This window comes from Prionailurus bengalensis, chromosome B4 (assembly GCF_016509475.1).
Source record: "Prionailurus bengalensis isolate Pbe53 chromosome B4, Fcat_Pben_1.1_paternal_pri, whole genome shotgun sequence".
Lineage (NCBI taxonomy): Eukaryota > Metazoa > Chordata > Mammalia > Carnivora > Felidae > Prionailurus > Prionailurus bengalensis.
The window spans coordinates 42,828,298-42,847,473 of record NC_057358.1 but is presented as its reverse complement, the minus strand read 5'-3'; the positions used below and the strand labels follow the sequence as shown (position 1 = coordinate 42,847,473).

Sequence of the window (19,176 nt, the reverse complement as noted above, 5' to 3'; positions counted from 1 at the left end):
AAAAAAAATTTTTAAAATTGATAGCACTGCTTCACATATATGCTCAGCTTTTGTGTGAGGGGTATAAAATATGCATATAATATAATAATTGTTAATTTCTTCTTTTAATTTGTAAAAATTAAAAAAAATTTTTTAGAGAGCAAGAGAGTGCACAATTGAGGGAAGAGGGGCTGAGGGAGAGAGAGAAAGAATCTCAAGCAGGCTTCGTGCCCAGCAGTGGAACTGGACCCAGGGCTTGATCCCAACACCCTGGGATCATGACCTGAGTCAAAAATCAAGAGTTGAACACTTAACTGGGGTGCCTGGTGGCTCAGTCAGTTACGTGTCTGATTCTTGATTTTGGCTCAGGTCATGATCTCAAGGTTCCTGAGTTCAAGCCTCGAGTTAGGCTCTGAGATCACAGCAGAGCCTGCTTGGGATTCTCTTGTCTCCCTCTCTCTCTGGCCCTCCCCTGCTCATGTTTTCTCTCTCTCTCTCTCTCAAAATAAATAAACATAAAAAAAAAAAAAGGGGGGGGGGCGCCTGGGTGGCTCAGTCGGTTAAGCGGCCGACTTCGGCTCAGGTCACGATCTCACGGTCCGTGAGTTCGAGCCCCGCATCGGGCTCTGGGCTGATGGCTCAGAGCCTGGAGCCTGTTTCCGATTCTGTGTCTCCCTCTCTCTGACCCTCCCCCATTCATGCTCTCTCTCTGTCTCAAAAATAAATAAAACGTTAAAAAAAAAAATTAGAAAAAAAAAATTCAAACACCTTACTGACTGAGCCACCCACCCAGGCGCCCCTCATCTCAATTTACTGATGTTAGAATTCGATAACATTTGCAGCCCCTGAGTCCTAATGCTTCTTCTTGCAGCCAATAAATAAAATGCAACAATGGCAAATTGAAGTCAGAAAAGCTTTCAAATTATATAGCTAGCTTACAAAATGAGGATAATGACATGGGAACGACAAAGCTGCAGGGAAAAGACAAGGGGCTCATGGACATTATAATATGAGGAGTTGAAAAGCATAGGTGTCCAAACTTCTTGCCCTGTTGTCCTTCCCGTAGAAGGGATGGGAGCTCGGTACCAGGGCTGAGGCCCTCTGCCAGCATTTCTGAGGAGCAGGAGGCTGCTGAAAGCAAAGCACGTAAGGACTATTAGGGTGAACAGCATCCTCTGAAAGTAGCTTGTCCCTCCCAAATTAGACACCCTCTTTAACAAGTGAACAGAGGACTGCCTGGAAGTTCTTCAGGGGGAGAAAAAGGAAAGACCCGGAGACTTTGTGTCTGGGTTTCTTCTCTCAAAAAAAAAAAAAAAAAAAAAAAAAAAAAAAAAAAAGCCAAAGGGGCGCCTGGGTGGCTCAGTCGGCTAAGGGTCCGACTTCTGCTCAGGTCATGATCTCACAGGTTTGTGAGTTCCAGTCCCACATCAGACTCTCGGCTGATCCCTTCAGATCCTTGGTCTCCTTCTCTCTCTGCCCCTCCCCCATTCCCACTCTGGGGGATAGTCTCAAAGATAACTAAGCATTTATAAAAAATAAATAAAAATAAAAAAGAGAAGGGGCACCTGGGTGGCTCAGTCAGTTAAGCGTCCGACTTCGACGCTCAGGTCATGATCTCATAGTTCGTGGGTTCGAGCCCCACGTCAGGCTCTGTGCTGACAGCTCAAAGTCTGCAGCCTGCCTCGGATTCTGTGTCTCCCTCTCTCTCTGCCCCTCTCCTGCTCACACTCTGTCTCTCTCAAAAATAAATAAACATTAAAACGATTTTTTTAAATTAATAAATAATAAAAAAGAGAAGCCAAGGCAGAAGGTTAATGAAACAGGGGCAAAGGCACAAGGCATTCCTCTGATCTCTGGACTGGGTTTCCAAAGCTGAAATAGAAAGTTCCACTCGGGCTGTGCCTCTCACCAGCATTATCTACTGCGTGTTCTGCCGAGCCTTACCAAAAAAAGGAAAGCCTTTCCTGAAACCTCACCTTTTAGCAAACCTGGGAATGCTGACAATATTTGCTACTCTCCTCTGATCGGCCTGATTGACTAGTTAACCAGTTACCTCCTTGGTTCCAGTATCTTCATTCAAACCTCCAATGTTGGAAATTCACCGGCCAATCCTGAGCTCTTCCCATCAGAACCCCGTCCCGCACGCCGCTCTTCAGTGGGCTCTCACATTCTCAAAGTCATTCAGCGTTTTCCACTAAGCTGTCCAATAACTGCTCGCAGACGCAGGATTCGACCCCTGGGAGCATGGATTCTCCGCTGTGCAATTTCAAGAACTAAGGTGGAAAGGAAGGCAAGCGCAGGCGGTGCGGGGAGAGACGGGGCAAAGCGAGGGGCAGTTCCGCGCACAGGCGCGGGGGCCGCAGCGACCACTGGTCCCCAGGCCGTTGCTGGTCCCAGGTGCCAGGCAGCTCGTCCCCCACCCTGCTCATCGGGCCTCCAGGCCCGAATCCGGGGCAGATGGCCTGGGACGCGGTGGAAACACTTCTCGACCCAAGGCGCCGTCGAGAACTGAGTGGGCGCAAAGGGGGACAACACCTGCGGGGCTGGGAGGCCGGGGTGGGGCCGGCGGGTGAGCCAGGCAGCGGAGGGAGTCCATTAATTGTGTTTGGGAGGATTTCGACAACAGCCGCCTTCCCCTCTCCTTTACCAGGTTTGGCCTGTCTTTGGAAAACTTTTCACGACCCACCCTGTATTTTGGATCTCTGGTTTGTCGTCCCTACCCGCCAGAATATTTGCTCCCTGAGGGCAACACGTTTATTTTGCCTGCGGCTCTGTTGCCCAGCCCGAAACCAACCTGGCACAGTTGGATGGAAAACATTTTCAAACGGGAGAACCCACCCGGGGGGGGGGGGGGGGAAACGTGGGCTCCACAGATTAAAAAAAAAAAAAAAAAAAAGTAGAGCCAAGATTCTGACACCATCCGTTCACACCCCCGGGGCAGATTAGACTCATCCGATTTTAAAGACTTTCCTCCTCCTCCGGCCTCCAGCAGATTAAGCCATTGCGCTAGCATTCCCCTATGCAGAAATGAGTCTAGGGACTGGGGGGTTCTGGGCTGTTAAGAGATTAATTTATGCAGGCGGTCCGTGTGGGGAGGCGGCTGGGACGCTGCTGTGGCGCAGGGTGGCAGCAGGTGCCTGGCGGGGCTTGGGATGCTGGCCCCTGGCGCCTGAAGGAGGGACCAGCGCTCGGCCCGGCCTGCCTGACTCCTGGACTCCGGCGCGACGTCCACCGCGGCGCGTGGCCGAGGGGCAGCGGGCGTCCGGCGCCTGGAGTCAGGCCCGGCAGATCGTTCTGGCCCCAAGTTAGACATCGATATGCTGGTTTCACTTTTGAGGCTAGAAAATGCAAGAGACGTTTGTGTGATTAAGGTTCCTCCAGAAGTGAAACATACAGATTCCTCTGTGACTGATAGTGGAACTTGCTTGCACGAGACGCTCACATGCCATCGCCGACTACGTGGTGAAAATGTAAAATACCCGAGACGTAAAAGTGGACCTCCTGTTAAGATAGAAAGGAAGGACGATGATGACTGGCTCTGTGTGGACTTTGGCAGCATGGTGATTCACTGGAGGCCTCCAGAAAGCAGAAACCTGTGAATTAGAGAAATCAGGGACCCTACCTTCTTATGATGACCGCTTAGCTCAGATAGCCCTTGGGACGTTACCTGAAGACCTCATTCTTGGGATGAAAGATGACACTTCATCCCTGACTCCAGTGGAGTTCAAATGTGAATAAAATTATATGGACTGCTTTAGGAAAAACAAAAACAAAAACACGTCGTGAACTTAGGCATATTAAAACGTGTCAAGAGTTTATTTGAGCAAAATCAATTCGAATAGGCCAGCATCCAATCTAGCAGATAGAAAGAAGCTCCAAGGGGCTGTACAACATGAAAGATTTTTAAGGCAGAAAGGAGCGGGAACTAAGCCATTATGTGGGCAAAAAGCAGGCTGGTTATGGCAAGGTTACGTCACTTTAGGGGATGGCAGGGGTGGATCAGATTATCTAACTAGTGCTGATCAGGTGATCCCTGAATGACTGGTTTAAGATTCCATTTCTAGGAGAGCCAAACTGTAATTCATTCTTGGTTTGGTGATGTGGGGCTTAGCAAAGGAATTCCACTTGGGGACTGTTACCTTGTTTTTAAGAATGCAATGTCGACAGAGTTTAACAATGCAGCTCTCCCTTATAGACTTTCCCTTCGCTTTCCTGTCTTGCCCCCGGAGGGTCCCACCCTCCTGCCTCTTCTGGTTTGAGGAACTTTGCTTAATTACATTTCTCCTTCGAAGCTCAGTTGGGTGGCTCAGTTGGTTAAGCCTCCCACTTCTGCTGATAGCACCAAGCCTGCTTCGGATCCTCTGTCCCCCTCACTCCCTGCCTCTCCCCAGCTTGCACTTCTCTGTCTCAAAAATAAATAAACAGGGGCGCCTGGGTGGCGCAGTCGGTGAAGCGTCCGACTTCAGCCAGGTCACGATCTCGCGGTCCGGGAGTTCGAGCCCCGCGTCGGGCTCTGGGCGGATGGCTCAGAGCCTGGAGCCTGTTTCCGATTCTGTGTCTCCCTCTCTCTCTGCCCCTCCCCCGTTCATGCTCTGTCTCTCTCTGTCCCAAAAATAAATAAACATTGAAAAAAAAATTTTTTTAATAAAAAAAATAAAAAATAAATAAATAAACAATAAAAAAAATTATATTGCCTCTTCAAAGGCTGGAAATTAATACAAAGGATCTGAAATTTCCTCTTATCAAGAAAGGGGAAAACAAAAGGGGGTTACTTGGCCTGTCTTCCTGTTAATTTTCTCCCCTGGTCTTGGGTGAATACTCTAGTTCAGGGTAAACTTCTGTGGTCAGTCCGTGGAGCTCTAGCCACAGCTTGAAGTTTCCTCCTAGATCTCTGAGTCTGGAAAGAAAGGTGACATTTAAGGCTTCCAAATGGCTTTAAGAGGATCTGAAAAGAAATTCAGATCAATTAGAGCCAGACTTCCAATAAAATGGGAGGTGGAACTGACTTGGAAAGTCAATGCTTACCTCCTTTGAGCCTATCAAATAAGCCTATCTGGCAGCCATTTAAAAATCAATGAACCATTGACGGAGAGAATCAGGTGGGTGGTACCGAAATTGAATTAGAACAGATATGCTTCCAATTTCAATTCTCTCACAAAAACTACAGCTTCTACAATTTTCCTGGAAAATCTAAAGAGCCTGTCTTTTCTAGTGGTACCTCTTCAGGCTTGCCTAAAAACCTCCCTGCTGTGCAAGCTAGACCTGAGTGTTGGAGGACAGAAGGAAAAATAATGGCAGTCTTCCCCAACACATAGAAAAAGTTTGAGCTCCTTGGACTGTTTCCTTAAAGGTTTTCCTGTCAACCACTCTGTCCACCTCCTGGGTCCGTCCTCCTTTGTCTTCTACTGACGGTAGCAGAGAACAACATGAAGAAACAAGTACAAAGCACTAAGGTACTAGAAGAGGAAATCATGTGCAGCTTATATGTGAGTTCTCGAGTTCTGATGCACAAAACAGTGATTATAGTATTATAATCTTCAACATACAAAGTATATAATCTTTGTATTATAAACTTCAAAAGTTGCTAAGAGACTAGATCTTTTTTTAAATGTTTATTTATTTTTGAGAGAGAGAGGGGGCGGGGAGGAGCCAAGGGGGGGGGGGGAGAGAGAGAGAGAGAGAGAGAGAGAGAGAGAGAGAGAGAGAAGGAAACACACTCCAGGCTCCCAGCTGCCAGCACAGAGCCCAACACGGGGCTTGAACTCACGAACTGCAAGATCATGACCTGAGCCAGTTAGATGTTTAAGCGACTGAGTCACCCAGGCACCCCGTTTGTCTCCTCATTTCAAAATAGCAAGCTTACAATGATACTTCTTTATTTTTATTTTTGTTTTTTGGTGTTAGGCATTAGTATCGAATTCCGACACACAGATTTAGTCCTTTCTTCTCCCGTACCTCACACTCACATATTTCCAATCTCCTCATTCTTCTGATTCGGTTATTTTCTGTTTTAGTTAGATCAACATTCCTGTTAAAAGGTACAACATGCATTTGAAGTGTTATTTGAGAATATTCGATTCTGCAATAGAGGGAGAGAAGAAATAGGATGGAGATACTCTTAAATGTTAAGCCCGGCTGCAAGTTAGTACTTAGGAGATAACTCATAGTTAAGTGTGGATACTCACTAAATAAGTAGCACATGAGGTATTCGTAGAGTTCATTGGGTGTTTAAATACACAGTAAGTTATTATTTTTGTAATATATTTTTGATTTTTAATGTTTATTAAAAAAAATTTTTTTTTAACGTTTATTTATTTTTGGGACAGAGAGAGAGAGCATGAACTGGGAAGGGGCAGAGAGAGAGGGAGACACAGAATCGGAAGCAGGCTCCAGGCTCCGAGCCATCAGCCCAGAGCCCGACGCGGGGCTCGAACTCACGGACCATGAGATCGTGACCTGAGCTGAAGTCGGACGCTTAACCGACTGAGCCACCCAGGCGCCCTGTTTATTTATTTTTGAGAGACAGGGGATTTATTTACTCTGCGAGCAGGGGAGGGGCAGAGAGAGAGAGAGAGGGTGACACAGAATCCAAAGCAGGCTCCAGGCTCTAAGCTGTCGGCACAGAGCCCAACGCAGGGCTCGAAGTCACCAACAGCGAGATCATGACCCAAGCGGAAGTCGGTGGCCCAACCCACCGAGCCACCCAGGTGCCCCCAAATATACAGTAAGTTAAAATATAAATATATACAGTAAGTCAAATAGCAACCAATAAGATTTAAAAAAACAGTTATTACTTGCAGAAAGAAAAGTAGGGAAAGAACAAGCTATGATCATATCACCTGCGGACTGGCAACTGCCTGATCCCTAAATCAGCCACCGGTTAGTGGCACCCACTTTTATCCCGTTGCGGTCTGCCTTTAAAATGCAAATAAAATTCATGATTGCTCACCAGGCTACTCGGCAAGCTATAGCTATGGCCAGGCCTATTTCACTGGTGGAATCAGTGTACGTTATTGGTACCTAGCACCTGCTCCTTCGGCACTTTCCTCAAACCTCCACTCTGGTTCTCATGACCACCCCGTCAAAGCGGAAGGAGGAGCGGTAGAGAGACAAACATATAAACACGGTGTGGGGAACGAAGCAGCTTTCCTTGACCCCGTGAAGGTCCCTGGCTGGGTCTCAAAATTAAACTGACCAAGGCAGATTAGCAGGAGAAAAGCACACACATTTACTCATCGCAAGTTTTCCTTACAGGAGCCTCCAGGAGGAAATGAAGACCTGAACGAAGAGTTAAACCTGAGCGTTTTTATGCTAGGTTTGAGGAAGAGGAGACGGTCGTGGAAGGATATCGTAGGTTAAGGAGTAGCGGAGGGGGGGGGGGGGCATTTAGCAGGCGATGAAGACGTTCCCTTCCAGGTATGGGAAGAGCACCTCTCAGCTTGAAATAGTCAATATGCCAAGACGTCATATTTTATGTGTTCATTTTTTTAAGTTTATTTATTTTATTTTTTTAAAGTTTATTCATTTTTGAGAGACAGAGCGTGAGCGGGGAAGGGGCAGAGAGAGAGGGAGACACAGAATCTGAAGGAGGCTCCAGGATCCGAGCTGTAAGCACAGAGGTGGGTGGGGGGCGGTGGTTGGGGCTTCAAACTCAGGAACCACGAGATCACCACGTGAGCCGAAGTCAGATGGTTACACCGACTGAGCCACTCAGGCACCCCTAAAGTTTATTTATTTATTTTGAGAGAGAGAGAGAGAGAGACAGCGCATGGGGGGGGGGGGGGGGAGGCAGAAAGAGTTGGGGAGAGACAATTCCAAGCAGGCTCTGCACTGCCAGCGCGAGCCCAACGTGGGGCTCTAACTCCCAAACTCACATAGGTGGCTTAACCAGCTGGGCCACCCAGGAGCCCCAAGATGTCATATTTTAGGGGAGCGTGTATGAACCCTATCAACTGCATATCCCATAACTTCGGAATTAAGAACCATTCATCTAGATTGTATCCTATTTCTAAAAAACAAAATTCAGGGGAGTAAATTTTAAAGATCTTATTGGCTTTGTTCAACGATTCATGCATTGGGCAGCATCCAGTATAGCAAATAGAAGGAAATTCTAAAGAGCTACACAAGAAAAGAGAGTTTATAGGCAGAAAGGAGCAGGATTCAGGAGGTTGTTCTAGGCAAGAAAGCAGATTGGTTATTGCAAGGGTACTTTCCTTTAGGGCATGGCAGGGGTCTATTAGTTGCACAGATTACCTAACTAGTATTGATGTGGAGATTCTGATTAACTGGTTTCAAATTGCATGCTGGGAGAGCCAACATTGTAATTCAATTCAATTTCAATTTGGTGACATGGGGCTTAGCATGAGCGACTCCATTTTGGGCCTATCGTCTTGTTTTTAACGTTCTGTCTGCCCCCTTCCTTTTGCTTTGCTCTTTGCTGTGCTCGTTAAATTGACTTAAAAAAACTGGCAAGATAGGAGTGTTTTGATTTTTAATTAAAAAAAAATTTAATGAGCTTTTTAGTATGGTCTGTGGGCCTGTTTCATGACCTTAGGAATACTTACCTGGTAGTGTTCTCATATCAAGTTACTTTGCCACAAGACTAAGGAAACTATGCCAGTGGTGACATTTTTTGAGAACCTGAATGTTTGAGGATGTTCCACACTGGCTCAGTCGTTTGACTAATGCAGAATTCTAGGTTGGAAAGCATTTTCCTTCAGAATTTGGAAGGGATTTCTCCACTATCCTCTAGCCTTCGGTGTTGTTGTTGAAGAATCTGAAGCCATTATACTTCCTGATCTTAAATTTTCATTTTCTTATATCTCTTCTCCTATTTTGCATCTGTTTGTGGTTCTGCTTTAATTATTGAGGGAATATCTTCGATTTCTTCTTCAAACCATGGTTTTTTTTACTTTTTTTTTTTCAACGTTTATTTATTTTTTTGGGACAGAGAGAGACAGAGCATGAACGGGGGAGGGGCAGAGAGAGAGGGAGACAGAATCGGAAACAGGCTCCAGGCTCTGAGCCATCAGCCCAGAGCGTGACGCGGGGGCTCGAACTCGCGGACCGCGAGATCGTGACCTGGCTGAAGTCGGACGCTTAACCGACTGCGCCACCCAGGCGCCCCTAAACCATGGTTTTTTTTAGTTTCTAACATCAAATTTCTCATTTCCAGGTATTCTATTTTTCGCTGTTTTCCTTCTTTAAAAAGGGCATCCTGTTTATATGTTATATAGCAGTATATGTTATATGATTTTTTAAAAATTATTTTTAAGTAATCTCTACAGCCAGTGTGGGGCTTGACCTCACAACCCTGTGATCAAGAGCTACATACTCTTCTAAGCCAGCCAGATGCCCCTGTTATATGATTTCTTATCTCTGGAGAAATTAGGGATAGTTTCCTTGATGTATGCTTTTACAGTCTTTTTTTATTCTCCAAGTTGCTTTAGTCTGTTTGGCTTTTTACCTCATCTTTCATACTATAAAGAAAAAAAAAACATGTTAAATAGAAATGTGTCATAATTTTGAAAGATTTTTTTTTTTAATGTTTATTTATTTTTGAGAGAGAGGCAGAGAGTGAGCAAGGGAAGGGCAGAGAGAGGGAGACACAGAATCCAAAGCAGGCTCCAGGCTCTGAGCTGTCAGCACAGAGCCTGACATGGGACTCGAACTCATGAGCCATGAGATCATGACCTGAGCTGAACTCGGTCGTTTAACCAACTGAGCCACCCAGGTGCCCCCTGAAAGATTTTTTTAATCTCGGGGCACCTGGGTGGCTCAGTTGGTTAAGCATCTGACTCTTGGTTTTGGCTCAGGTCATGATCTCAGGGTTTGTGAGTTCAAGCCCCATAATGGGCTCTGCACTAACAGTGAGAGTCTGCTTGGGATTCTCTCTCTTCCTCTCTCTCTGTCTCTCCCCTTCTCAGGCTCGTGCCTTCTCTCTCTCTCTCTCTCTCTCTCTCTCTCTCTCTCTCTCTCATAAATAAATAAGACTTTTTAAAAAAAAATCTGATTGTTTAAAGCATATTTTGGGAGGGTGTTTCCCCAACTATCCCGTCTCTCCGTATTTTTACTTTCCTTTGCTTTTGTCTCAGCTTCTGTCATGTTGAAGCAAACTGAACCTCCACCATTCATATCCTGCACCTTCTTGCAGCCAAGGCTCTCTCCCCTTTGTCCTAAACCTGGATTTCTTGGGAGTCTATACCGGCCTTTTTCACTGTCTTCTGAATCTTATACCTCTTGTAATCTGATTTTTGCCCTCACCTCTCCCACCGGAATTTTGAGAGACTGCCATGGGACCAGTAGCCAGGGCAAGGGAGGAAACAGCCGAGAACAACAGGCGTGGAGAGTCAAGAATGCCATTAAGCAGAGCTTCTTAAACGTTAGCACACCTCAGAATCACTACATCGATGATGGCTGGGCCGTGGTCTTTGATTCAGTAGATGTGGGTTGGAGCTCGGTGCTTTCTAATCATATCTAACAAGTTACCAGGCGCTGTTGATGCTGGCTATCTGGAGGCTGCACTTTTCCAGAAACGCCTGAATCAAGTATTGTGACCTAACATGTACTTAGGGCTGTTCCTCATCTCCTATACAAATATTTCTTGATCAGAACCTCGACTTGCTTTTTTACTAAAAACAAGCAAGATTGCTTTTGAGTATTTTCTCATGATTTCCAGCTAAAAGGGGAGTGGAGGAAGCTGCACATTGAGGGGGATGGGGAGAGGGTGGGACAGCTGGGGACTCGATCTCCCACCTCCAGCAGAAAATCAGCAGTTAATATTGGTGCTCTTGGCCAGAGTTCAGCACAAATGGGGGGAGGCAGGAAGGGGATTTATAAATTTAGTTAATTTCAGCTGCTCACAAATGTTAAATGTGATTCAACTAATAGCCTATAAAACAAAGTAAAATTACAGGGACCCCTGGGTGACTCAGTAGGTTGAGTGTCTGACTTTGGCTCAGGTCACGATCTGACTGTTCGTGAGTTCGAGCCCCAATTCAGGGTTGCCTTTGTCAGTGCAGAGTTCTCTTGGATCCGCTACCTGCCCCCCCCACCGCCCCTCCCCTGCTTGCGTGCTCAGGCTCTCTCTCTACCTCTCTCAAAAATAAACAAACAGGGGCGCCTGGGTGGCTCAGTCAGTTAGGCGTCCGACTTCAGCTCAGGTCACGATCTCACACTCCGTGAGTTCGAGCCCCGCATCGGGCTCTGGGCTGATGGCTCAGAGCCTAGAGCCTGCTTCCAGTTCTGTGTCTCCCTCTCTCTGCCCTCCCCGCCCCGCCCCCGTTCATGCTCTGTCTCTCTCTGTCTCAAAAATAAATAAACGTTAAAAAAAATAATAAACAAACAAAAAAAGCGATCCAAGATACACATCCATAAAATATCAAGCTAGTAAAGTGTTTATAACAGACACTTTATTTCTCCTCTACTTTCCCTTACCAGCAACCCCAGGTTTAAGATGCGAGGCAAGGAAAACTTTAAGGAAACTTCCTCAGTCAGTTTAATTGGGAATTAATCAGCGGTTGGGAGGAGAACCACCCTTCACCTCTCTGCACGAGAATACCTTAAAGCCCAGTTCACAAACCAGGAGCCATCTCCCGAAGTAGTTTGAAAAAAACAAACAAACAAAGATTTTTAAGGCAACCTTAGGGAGACACAACCTGAGATTCTGGTACAAATTTCCAGCCTACAAGACAGAGTATGATTGTTTTAATGCAGAGCAGATGAAGAATTATCCTCTCATTCCGCTAATAGGATGACGCCCACTCACCTTACCCTTTAACCATTAGCATTTACATTAAAATAGGCTCGCTGATTGGCTTATCTGTAGTTTTAAGAGGAAACCAGATCGAAACTTTGAGGTTTGTTCTTTTTCTCTCGCCACGGTTTGTTGGAGCCTCAGTTTTTCTCGCCCTTTCTGGGCCATCTCGTTCTTTCCAGGCTACTTGGCAGCTAGTTGAGCCCATTGCTTTCCACTGGAACCCAAAGGTCTAGAAGGACTGAGACTTGGCTTTCGATGGATTCGCCAACGAAGCTTTACCCATCCTGTGGCCCAGAACCTTCTCAGATGGCCAGTGAAGAAAATTCCCAGGGAGGCTCAGGTAAGCCAGATAGTGCCTTTTCGGAACACACAGGAATGCAGAGAAGTAAACCACCTCCCTGCGGGAGGGCCACGTTGTGTATGTAGGTCCCTCTGGTGAAGACACGGGAAGAGCTAGAAGCTGGGAAAGGGGGAGAACTGCATTGCTTGCTTACTGGGCTCAGGAATACTTCAATCCTTTCTGCCCAGTTTCTGGGCAAAAGCAATCCAGAATCCTCCTAGGCCGTGCCTGAAAATGTCTGCCTATCCTCAATACGTGTTAGGAATGGTAAAAAGGAAAGGGAAAAAAAAAAAAAAAAACACGCAAACATTAGAAGCCTAAACTCCCAAGGTAACCTATGGGCTTTTTGAATCTCCCCAACCTTTTCTGAATTGGTTTTCCAGCTAAATTTCCCCTTTAGGAATGTTAATAAACAGGGAAATGGCCTGGCGGAGGAAATTGAAGGAGGGGGCCCATCGTTAAAAGCCAGTGAGTGTAATGTAAATTAGTAGGATGCATTCTGGAGGGCTTTCTTGGGAACGCTGCTCCAGGCATAGTGCTAATTAGGCCCTCTCCTTCCTGGGTTCTTCTCCAGAGAAGCTCTTGGAGCTCCACCCAATCCCAGGGTTGGCCTTGGAGAACCAGACCCTTGGGATTTGAAACCTTAATACCCTAACGGTGGGGCTGGATGGCGTAGGCTGATGGTGGTAGGTGGGCCCCAGCTGGAAGGGAAGCCTGACATTTTATATTCTGCTACCATCAACATCCCCTGCCAGGCACCAGTCTCCTCCCCGCCCCCTCACCAGTCCACACCGCCACCCCACCCTGCGTCTTTGAGGGAAGAGCCTGAGTGGACATATACAAGGGGTGAAATTCATGAAGACATTTGTAAGGTCTATTCGATCGGATCTTTGCTTTTCCTCAAATCTGCTATAGACCCTGACGGTTCTGCAGCTAGGGATCTTTATTTACATGTGCACAAGTCCCTAGAAGTCAGATGGAAACTGACTTTTATATTTAATGCTTTCACACAGGAAAGATTAAGGTTAACTGCCTTCTATGAGATGGGAGTGCGTGTGGGGTATGCATCATGGTTCGGAAAGAGGCAAGTGAGTGGCTGATTTCCCAAAACAAATGAGTTTGAGTGGAGAGAACACCACGAAAAGGCTGGGTAGGAGTGAAGGGGGGAACAGCCAGTTGACTTCTAGTTCTGCTTAAGGAGAGAGACTGTTACATTTCGGGTTACTTTGTCTATTTCACTGGGTGAGTGTTTTCTCCTACCCACCCTCCCCTAGGAAAATTTAAGAGGTTTTTTTATAATTATCAAGGTGAACTGCTGAAACTTGTTTGCTAATTTTGACTTGCCTTAATACTTTGCTTCCCCTCCCCACCCCGCTATTAAAAATTCACACACATGAAAATAGGAGAACTGCCAATACCTGATTTCTGTCCCATATTTTTTTCCCAGTTGGAATCCTATACATAAGGTATCTTTTGACACTGGGGGAAAAAAATCTAACCTCAGAACTGCCGATAAGAGGAAGAGGGGGAAATTCTGAGAATGAACCCTTTTCCATTATAGTGGGTTCTTATTTATTTAATTTTTAGCTTTTAAAAAAATTTTTTTTTTTAATTTTTTTTTTCAACGTTTTTATTTTTGGGACAGAGAGAGACAGAGCATGAATGGGGGAGGGGCAGAGAGAGAGGGAGACACAGAATCGGAAACAGGCTCCAGGCTCTGAGCCATCAGCCCAGAGCCTGACGTGGGGCTCGAACTCCCGGACCGCGAGATCGTGACCTGGCTGAAGTCGGATGCTTAACCGACTGCGCCACCCAGGCGCCCCTAAAATTTTTTTTTTTTAACGTTTATTTATTTTTGAGACAGAGAGAGACAGAGCATGAACGGGGGAGGGGCAGAGAGAGAGGGAGACACAGATTCGGAAGCAGGCTTCAGGCTCTGAGCCATCAGCCCAGAGCCCGACACGGGGCTCGAACTCACGGACTGCAAGATCGTGACCTGAGCCGAAGTCGGCCGCCCAACCGACTGAGCCACCCAGGTGCCCCAATTTTTAGCTTTTTTAAGTTGATTTATTTCAAGAGGCAGAGGGAGCAGGGGAGGGGCAGAGGAGAGCAAGAATCCCAAGCAGGCTCCCCACTGTTAGCACAGAACCCAACGTAGGGCTCAAATTCCACGGAACTTGAGATCACGACCTGAGCCGAAACCAACTCTTGGAATCAGATGCTTAATTTACTGAGCTACCCAGGTGCCCTCTATCACAGTGGATTCTTTTTCATTTTTGTTTGTTTAACATTTATTCATTTTTGAAAGGCAGAGAGAGAGCACGAATGGGAAGGGGCAGAGAGTGAGGGAGACACAGAAACAGAAGCAGGCTCCAGGCTCCGAGCTATCAGCACAGAGCCCGATGCGGGGCTCAAACTCACGGACCGAGAGATCATGACCTGAGCCAAAGTCGGTCACTTAACCGACTGAGCCACCCAGGCACCCCTATCACAGTGGATTCTTAAGCACATTTTCAAATGTATGCTCTCACCATTTGAAGTGTGTTACACTAACACAGTAGGTAATGTCTATGTGTGATCTTAACCCTGAAGAACCTCCCAGTGTTTATTGTTAACCTGTTTTAACAGGCACACCTACTTTGAGCAAGAGACAAGTGACTTCTGGATATTGCAATTCACCCTAATGGATCTTAACTTTCTTTTGTCTTTCAGCTGCCTCTCAAACCATCTCCGAAGTATTAATAAAGAACCTTAGTCAATTGACTCTCGACCCTAGTATCAAACTTCCTTCCCCTCTACCAGAATATCCACCCCAACAGCAGGACACAGAGACGAAACCACAGGGACTTGTGGACCGAATACTCAGCAACAGGAGGAGGGGTGGAGTAAGGACTTTGTTAACTGCTCGGAAAGAAAGGATGGAAAGGCTGATGTGGTTTATTAAAAATCATCGCTACTTCAACCAGCGTTCCACGGTAGGTTCATGTGATTTGGGCTGACAGCGCTGCCTAACTCTGGGAACCCAATGTCAATTAGGATGTTTTAAGAATGATGAGCAGCGGTCACTCCTGAGTGCAGGATGTGAATAACACCTGTGTTTTTAAGATTCTTTAACTTTTAGATCACCTGGGTGGCTCAGTGGGTTAAGCATCTTGACTCTTGATTTCGGCTCGGGTCCTGAGTTCGAGCCCCACATTGGGCTCTACGCTGACCAGCCTAGAGCCTGCTTGGGATTCTGCCTCTCTTTCTGCCCCTCAGCCACTCGCTCTCTCAAAAATATTTTAATTTTATTTTTATTATTTATTTATTTTGTGTAATGTTAATTTATTTTTGAGACAGAGAGAGAGACAGAGCATGAACGGGGGAGGGTCCGAGAGAGGGAGACAGAGAATCCGAAACAGGCTCCAGGCTCTGAGCTGTCAGCACAGAGCCCGACACGGGGCTCGAACTCACGGACCGCGAGATCATGACCCGAGCCAAAGTCGGCCGCTCAACCAACTGAGCCACCCAGGTGCCCCTCAAAAATATTTTTAAAAACTAAGATTCTCCAACTTTTATCTTATGGTAGATGTACAATGTACTCTGTAGTAAGAGAGCAATAACACGAGTACAGAATCTAGGAGGACTTAACATTTAAGGCATTCAGAGAATGACCTTAGAATATATTTTTGACGCTCAGATGTTACCATTACAAAATGATCTGCAATCTGGCATTCTTTAGTACCCATACATTTCAATCTTGCCTCCTCTTTGCCCCACAAGTGTATTTCAAAGGCTATTCTAATAACCAGTCCTAGATTTGAGGGTTGTTACAGTTCAATTAGTGGTGCAATTAATCCATTTTATTTAAATTAATGCAATTCATCTCTCTCTCTTTTTTTTTTTTTCCAGGATGAATCCAGAGTAGAAAGATTTAGATGTAGATGTCATTATTGCCTGTATCATAGACCTCCCGAGGATACCAGCATGGAGAATAATTATGACATGGAGTCTATGTAAACATAAACGTTATTATATGGTGTTTTCCTTGCTAGTAATTTTAGAATCATTATGCAGCACCTTGGGAAGGCTGCTCTATTATAGACAAAGTATAATATTTTGATAATCTATATTAGCTCTGTCTTTTCTACCTTGATAACAATAATTTGTGAGGAATCCGGTGTTTTGCATTTGAGTGACCTCAATCTACTTTAGTTCCACTTTTTGATATGACCCAAGGAAGCACTAGTGGGTTTTGAGTGTAGCCTGGGTGTTTGAGAAACCTGAAGTCATGAAGATCGGTTAACCTAACATGGGGCTCCTGGGTGGCTCAGTTGGGTTAAGCATCCGACTAGAGCTCTGTAGAGTAGGGTTCTGTGCTGGCAGCTGGGAGGCTGGAGCCTGCTTCAGATTGTGTGTGTGTGTGTGTGTGTGTGTGTGTGTGTGTGTGTGTGTGTTTCTCTCTCTGCCCTTCCCTCACTCATGCTCTCGAATAAAAACATTAAAAAAAAACCCTAACATCAAATTGGAAGCCACGTAACTTGTGCAGGGAGGAATACATAGAGAATATTGGGTGGTTTGGCTGGAGAGCATAATTATAATTATGGCAGGGTGCATAGGCTAGGTTTTCTGGTTTTCAAAAATTAGAGTTGTAATAAGTTTTTTGTGGTAGTTCAATTTTCAGTAGCAAATGTGTATGCAGAGGATCTTATTAAAATTGAGGCTTATTTGAATATGTTTCAAAGAGTCTTGTTTTTTTTAATGTGTTTTTGCCAGCTGTGTGTTCAGTGAACGATGACATTCCTAGAATGTCCACACTTGGCATTCTAATAATGTGTGATACTGTCTTGGGAAGGAACTTCACACATTTGGGTGAGGTTAGGAAGCAAGGACACATACTTGTACATCCAACTTCTGGAAGAGATCTCAAAGAAATGGGAGGGAGCTGGAAGGGAAGTGTGGAGCATGTGTTCCAAATGCTTTGTTCACTGAAATGAATTAGGTACCTAAGCGAAGCTACTAGAGACCTGGGGTGAAGAAATCTATGCCATGCTGATAAGTACACAGGTAAGGAACAATAATCTGGTCTTCAGTATGGAGTGGAGGCAGAAACGAAGCATAAACTTGGGAGGATTGGTGGTAACATGGCAAGTTCAACAGTGGTAAGAGAGGGATATTAAATATTAACATCTCACTGCCAAATTAGGTCTTCAGAAATTACTCTTAAGAACTAGTCAAACTATCATAGCCTACCAACATGGATAAGTGTGGGCTGTCTTGAAGTTTTATCAAACTTGTGATAAAATTAAGCATGTTTTAGTACCTTTTTTTTTTTTTAACGTTTTATTATTGAGAGAGCATGAGCATGGGAGGGGCAGAGAGAGGTGGAGACAGGGAATCTGAAGATGGTTCCGGGGTCTGAGCTGTCAGCACAGAACCTGACGCGGGGCTTGAACCCACAGACCGCAAGATCGTGACCTGAGCCAAAGTCGGATGCTCAACAAACTGAGCCACCCAGGTGCCCCCAGGTTTGAATAGCTTTACAGTCTCAACTACATAGGGGTCAATTCTATCTCTTCTCATGGTATCCCTTCTTCCTCTCAACTTTTTCATTGTCATTTCTACGTGATTCGATTAACACTGCTTTTTCTCTTACTCTTTTCTGTGCCCTTTTTAAAGTATTTTTTTCCCTACAGTTCCATATATGTAATGCTCATCACCATCTCTCTTCTGTAGTGAATAAAGTTACTTCTCACCTGACTTGTTCTGTTCTCTAGTGCTTTCTTCAGAAAGAACTCTATGCCCCGAGTTCTTTCATGCCCAGAATTGTTCTCTTATTTCTCGAAAGACTGCTTGTCTTAACTCCTTTTGCTCAAGGATGTTAAAAGTATTGTTCTGGCTCAGTCAGTTAAGCGGCTGACTTTGGTCATGATCTCATGGTTTTGGTCGTGATCTCACGGTTCGTGAGTTTGAGCCCCTCATCGGGTTCACTGCTGTGAGCACAGCCTGCCTCCCATCCTCTGTTCTCTCTCTCTTCTGTTCCTCCCCTGCTTGTGCTTTTCTCAAAAATAAACATTAAAGGGGCGCCTGGGTGGCGCAGTCGGTTAAGCGTCCAGGTCACGATCTCGCGGTCTGTGAGTTCGAGCCCCGCATCAGGCTCTGGGCTGATGGCTCAGAGCCTGGAGCCTGTTTCCGATTCTGTGTCTCCCTCTCTCTCTGCCCCTCCCCCGTTCATGCTCTGTCTCTCTCTGTCCCAAAAATAAATAAACGTTGAAAAAAAATTAAAAAAAAAAAAAACATTGAAGTATCCTACTGTTGCAAATGCTGAATGTTAATGAGAACTGAGGCCAGCTTGATTTCCCCCCCCCTCCCCGCCCCACCCAGCACCCCCCTCCCTAACCCCTTGTCCTTCTCCCTGACTTTAAAAGGGCCTTTTATCTTTGAAGATAGCTCTTCAAATAGCTCTCTGTTTTGACCATTCTGGATCACCATTTCCTCTTGAACATGGTGTGTGCTCTCAGTTTCATTTAGTATTCTTGTGAAATGTTCTGTTCCATTATTTTTGTTTTCTCTGGGGAGACCAGTTCTGTGTATTTTGAATGGCCTTTGCTTACCTTCTCTGTATCTTTCTAGACTCCTTTTTAAATAATTATTTCAATTTGTATAATTACTTCCAATCCTATAAATTATAATTTATATAATTAACTTTCTTTGTTATTCCACTTTCTATCTTCCACTTACAGGCATACCTCAGAGATCTTGTGGGTTTGGTTCCAGACCACCTCAATGAAGTAAAGATCACAGCAGAGGGAATCAACTGAATTTTTTGGTTTCCCAGTACCCACAAAAGTTAGGTTTATACTATACTGTAGTTTATTACACCTGATCTTAGCCAAAAGGCCAAGCAGCGATTCTATACTGTAGTTTATTAAGTGTGCAAAACCATTATGTCTAAAAAATGTAGATGCCTTAATACTTGATTGCTAGAAAATACTAAGCATCATCTTTTTTTTTTTTTTTCAACGTTTATTTATTTTTTGGGACGGAGAGAGACAGAGCATGAACAGGGGAGGGGCAGAGAGAGAGGGAGACACAGAATCAGAAACAGGCTCCAGGCTCC

At 45.3% G+C, this 19,176-nt stretch overlaps 1 protein-coding gene and 1 pseudogene across 1 annotated transcript; both read left to right on the top strand.

Moving 5' to 3' along the window:
* The first annotated feature begins 2,436 nt into the window (after positions 1–2,436).
* On the top strand, positions 2,437–3,717 carry LOC122473574 (annotated as a pseudogene).
* A 7,998-nt stretch (positions 3,718–11,715) lies between these two features.
* Positions 11,716–16,097, top strand: DPPA3 (developmental pluripotency associated 3). The gene is made up of 3 exons (XM_043562395.1): positions 11,716–12,077; positions 14,790–15,052; positions 15,969–16,097. Exons 1-3 carry the CDS (start codon positions 11,993–11,995, stop codon positions 16,074–16,076), a joined length of 456 nt encoding a protein of 151 aa, XP_043418330.1. The 5' UTR covers positions 11,716–11,992; the 3' UTR covers positions 16,077–16,097.
* The last annotated feature ends 3,079 nt before the right edge of the window (positions 16,098–19,176 follow it).

Excerpts from the sequence above, each read along its gene's own strand:
- DPPA3 (XM_043562395.1), top strand. The coding sequence starts at position 11,993 with ATGGATTCGCCAACGAAGCTTTACCCATCCTGTGGCCCAGAACCTTCT. Across the intron at positions 12,078-14,789 it reads AAATTCCCAGGGAGGCTCAG|CTGCCTCTCAAACCATCTCC; the intron begins GTAAGCCAGATA and ends TTTGTCTTTCAG. Across the intron at positions 15,053-15,968 it reads ACTTCAACCAGCGTTCCACG|GATGAATCCAGAGTAGAAAG; the intron begins GTAGGTTCATGT and ends TTTTTTTTCCAG.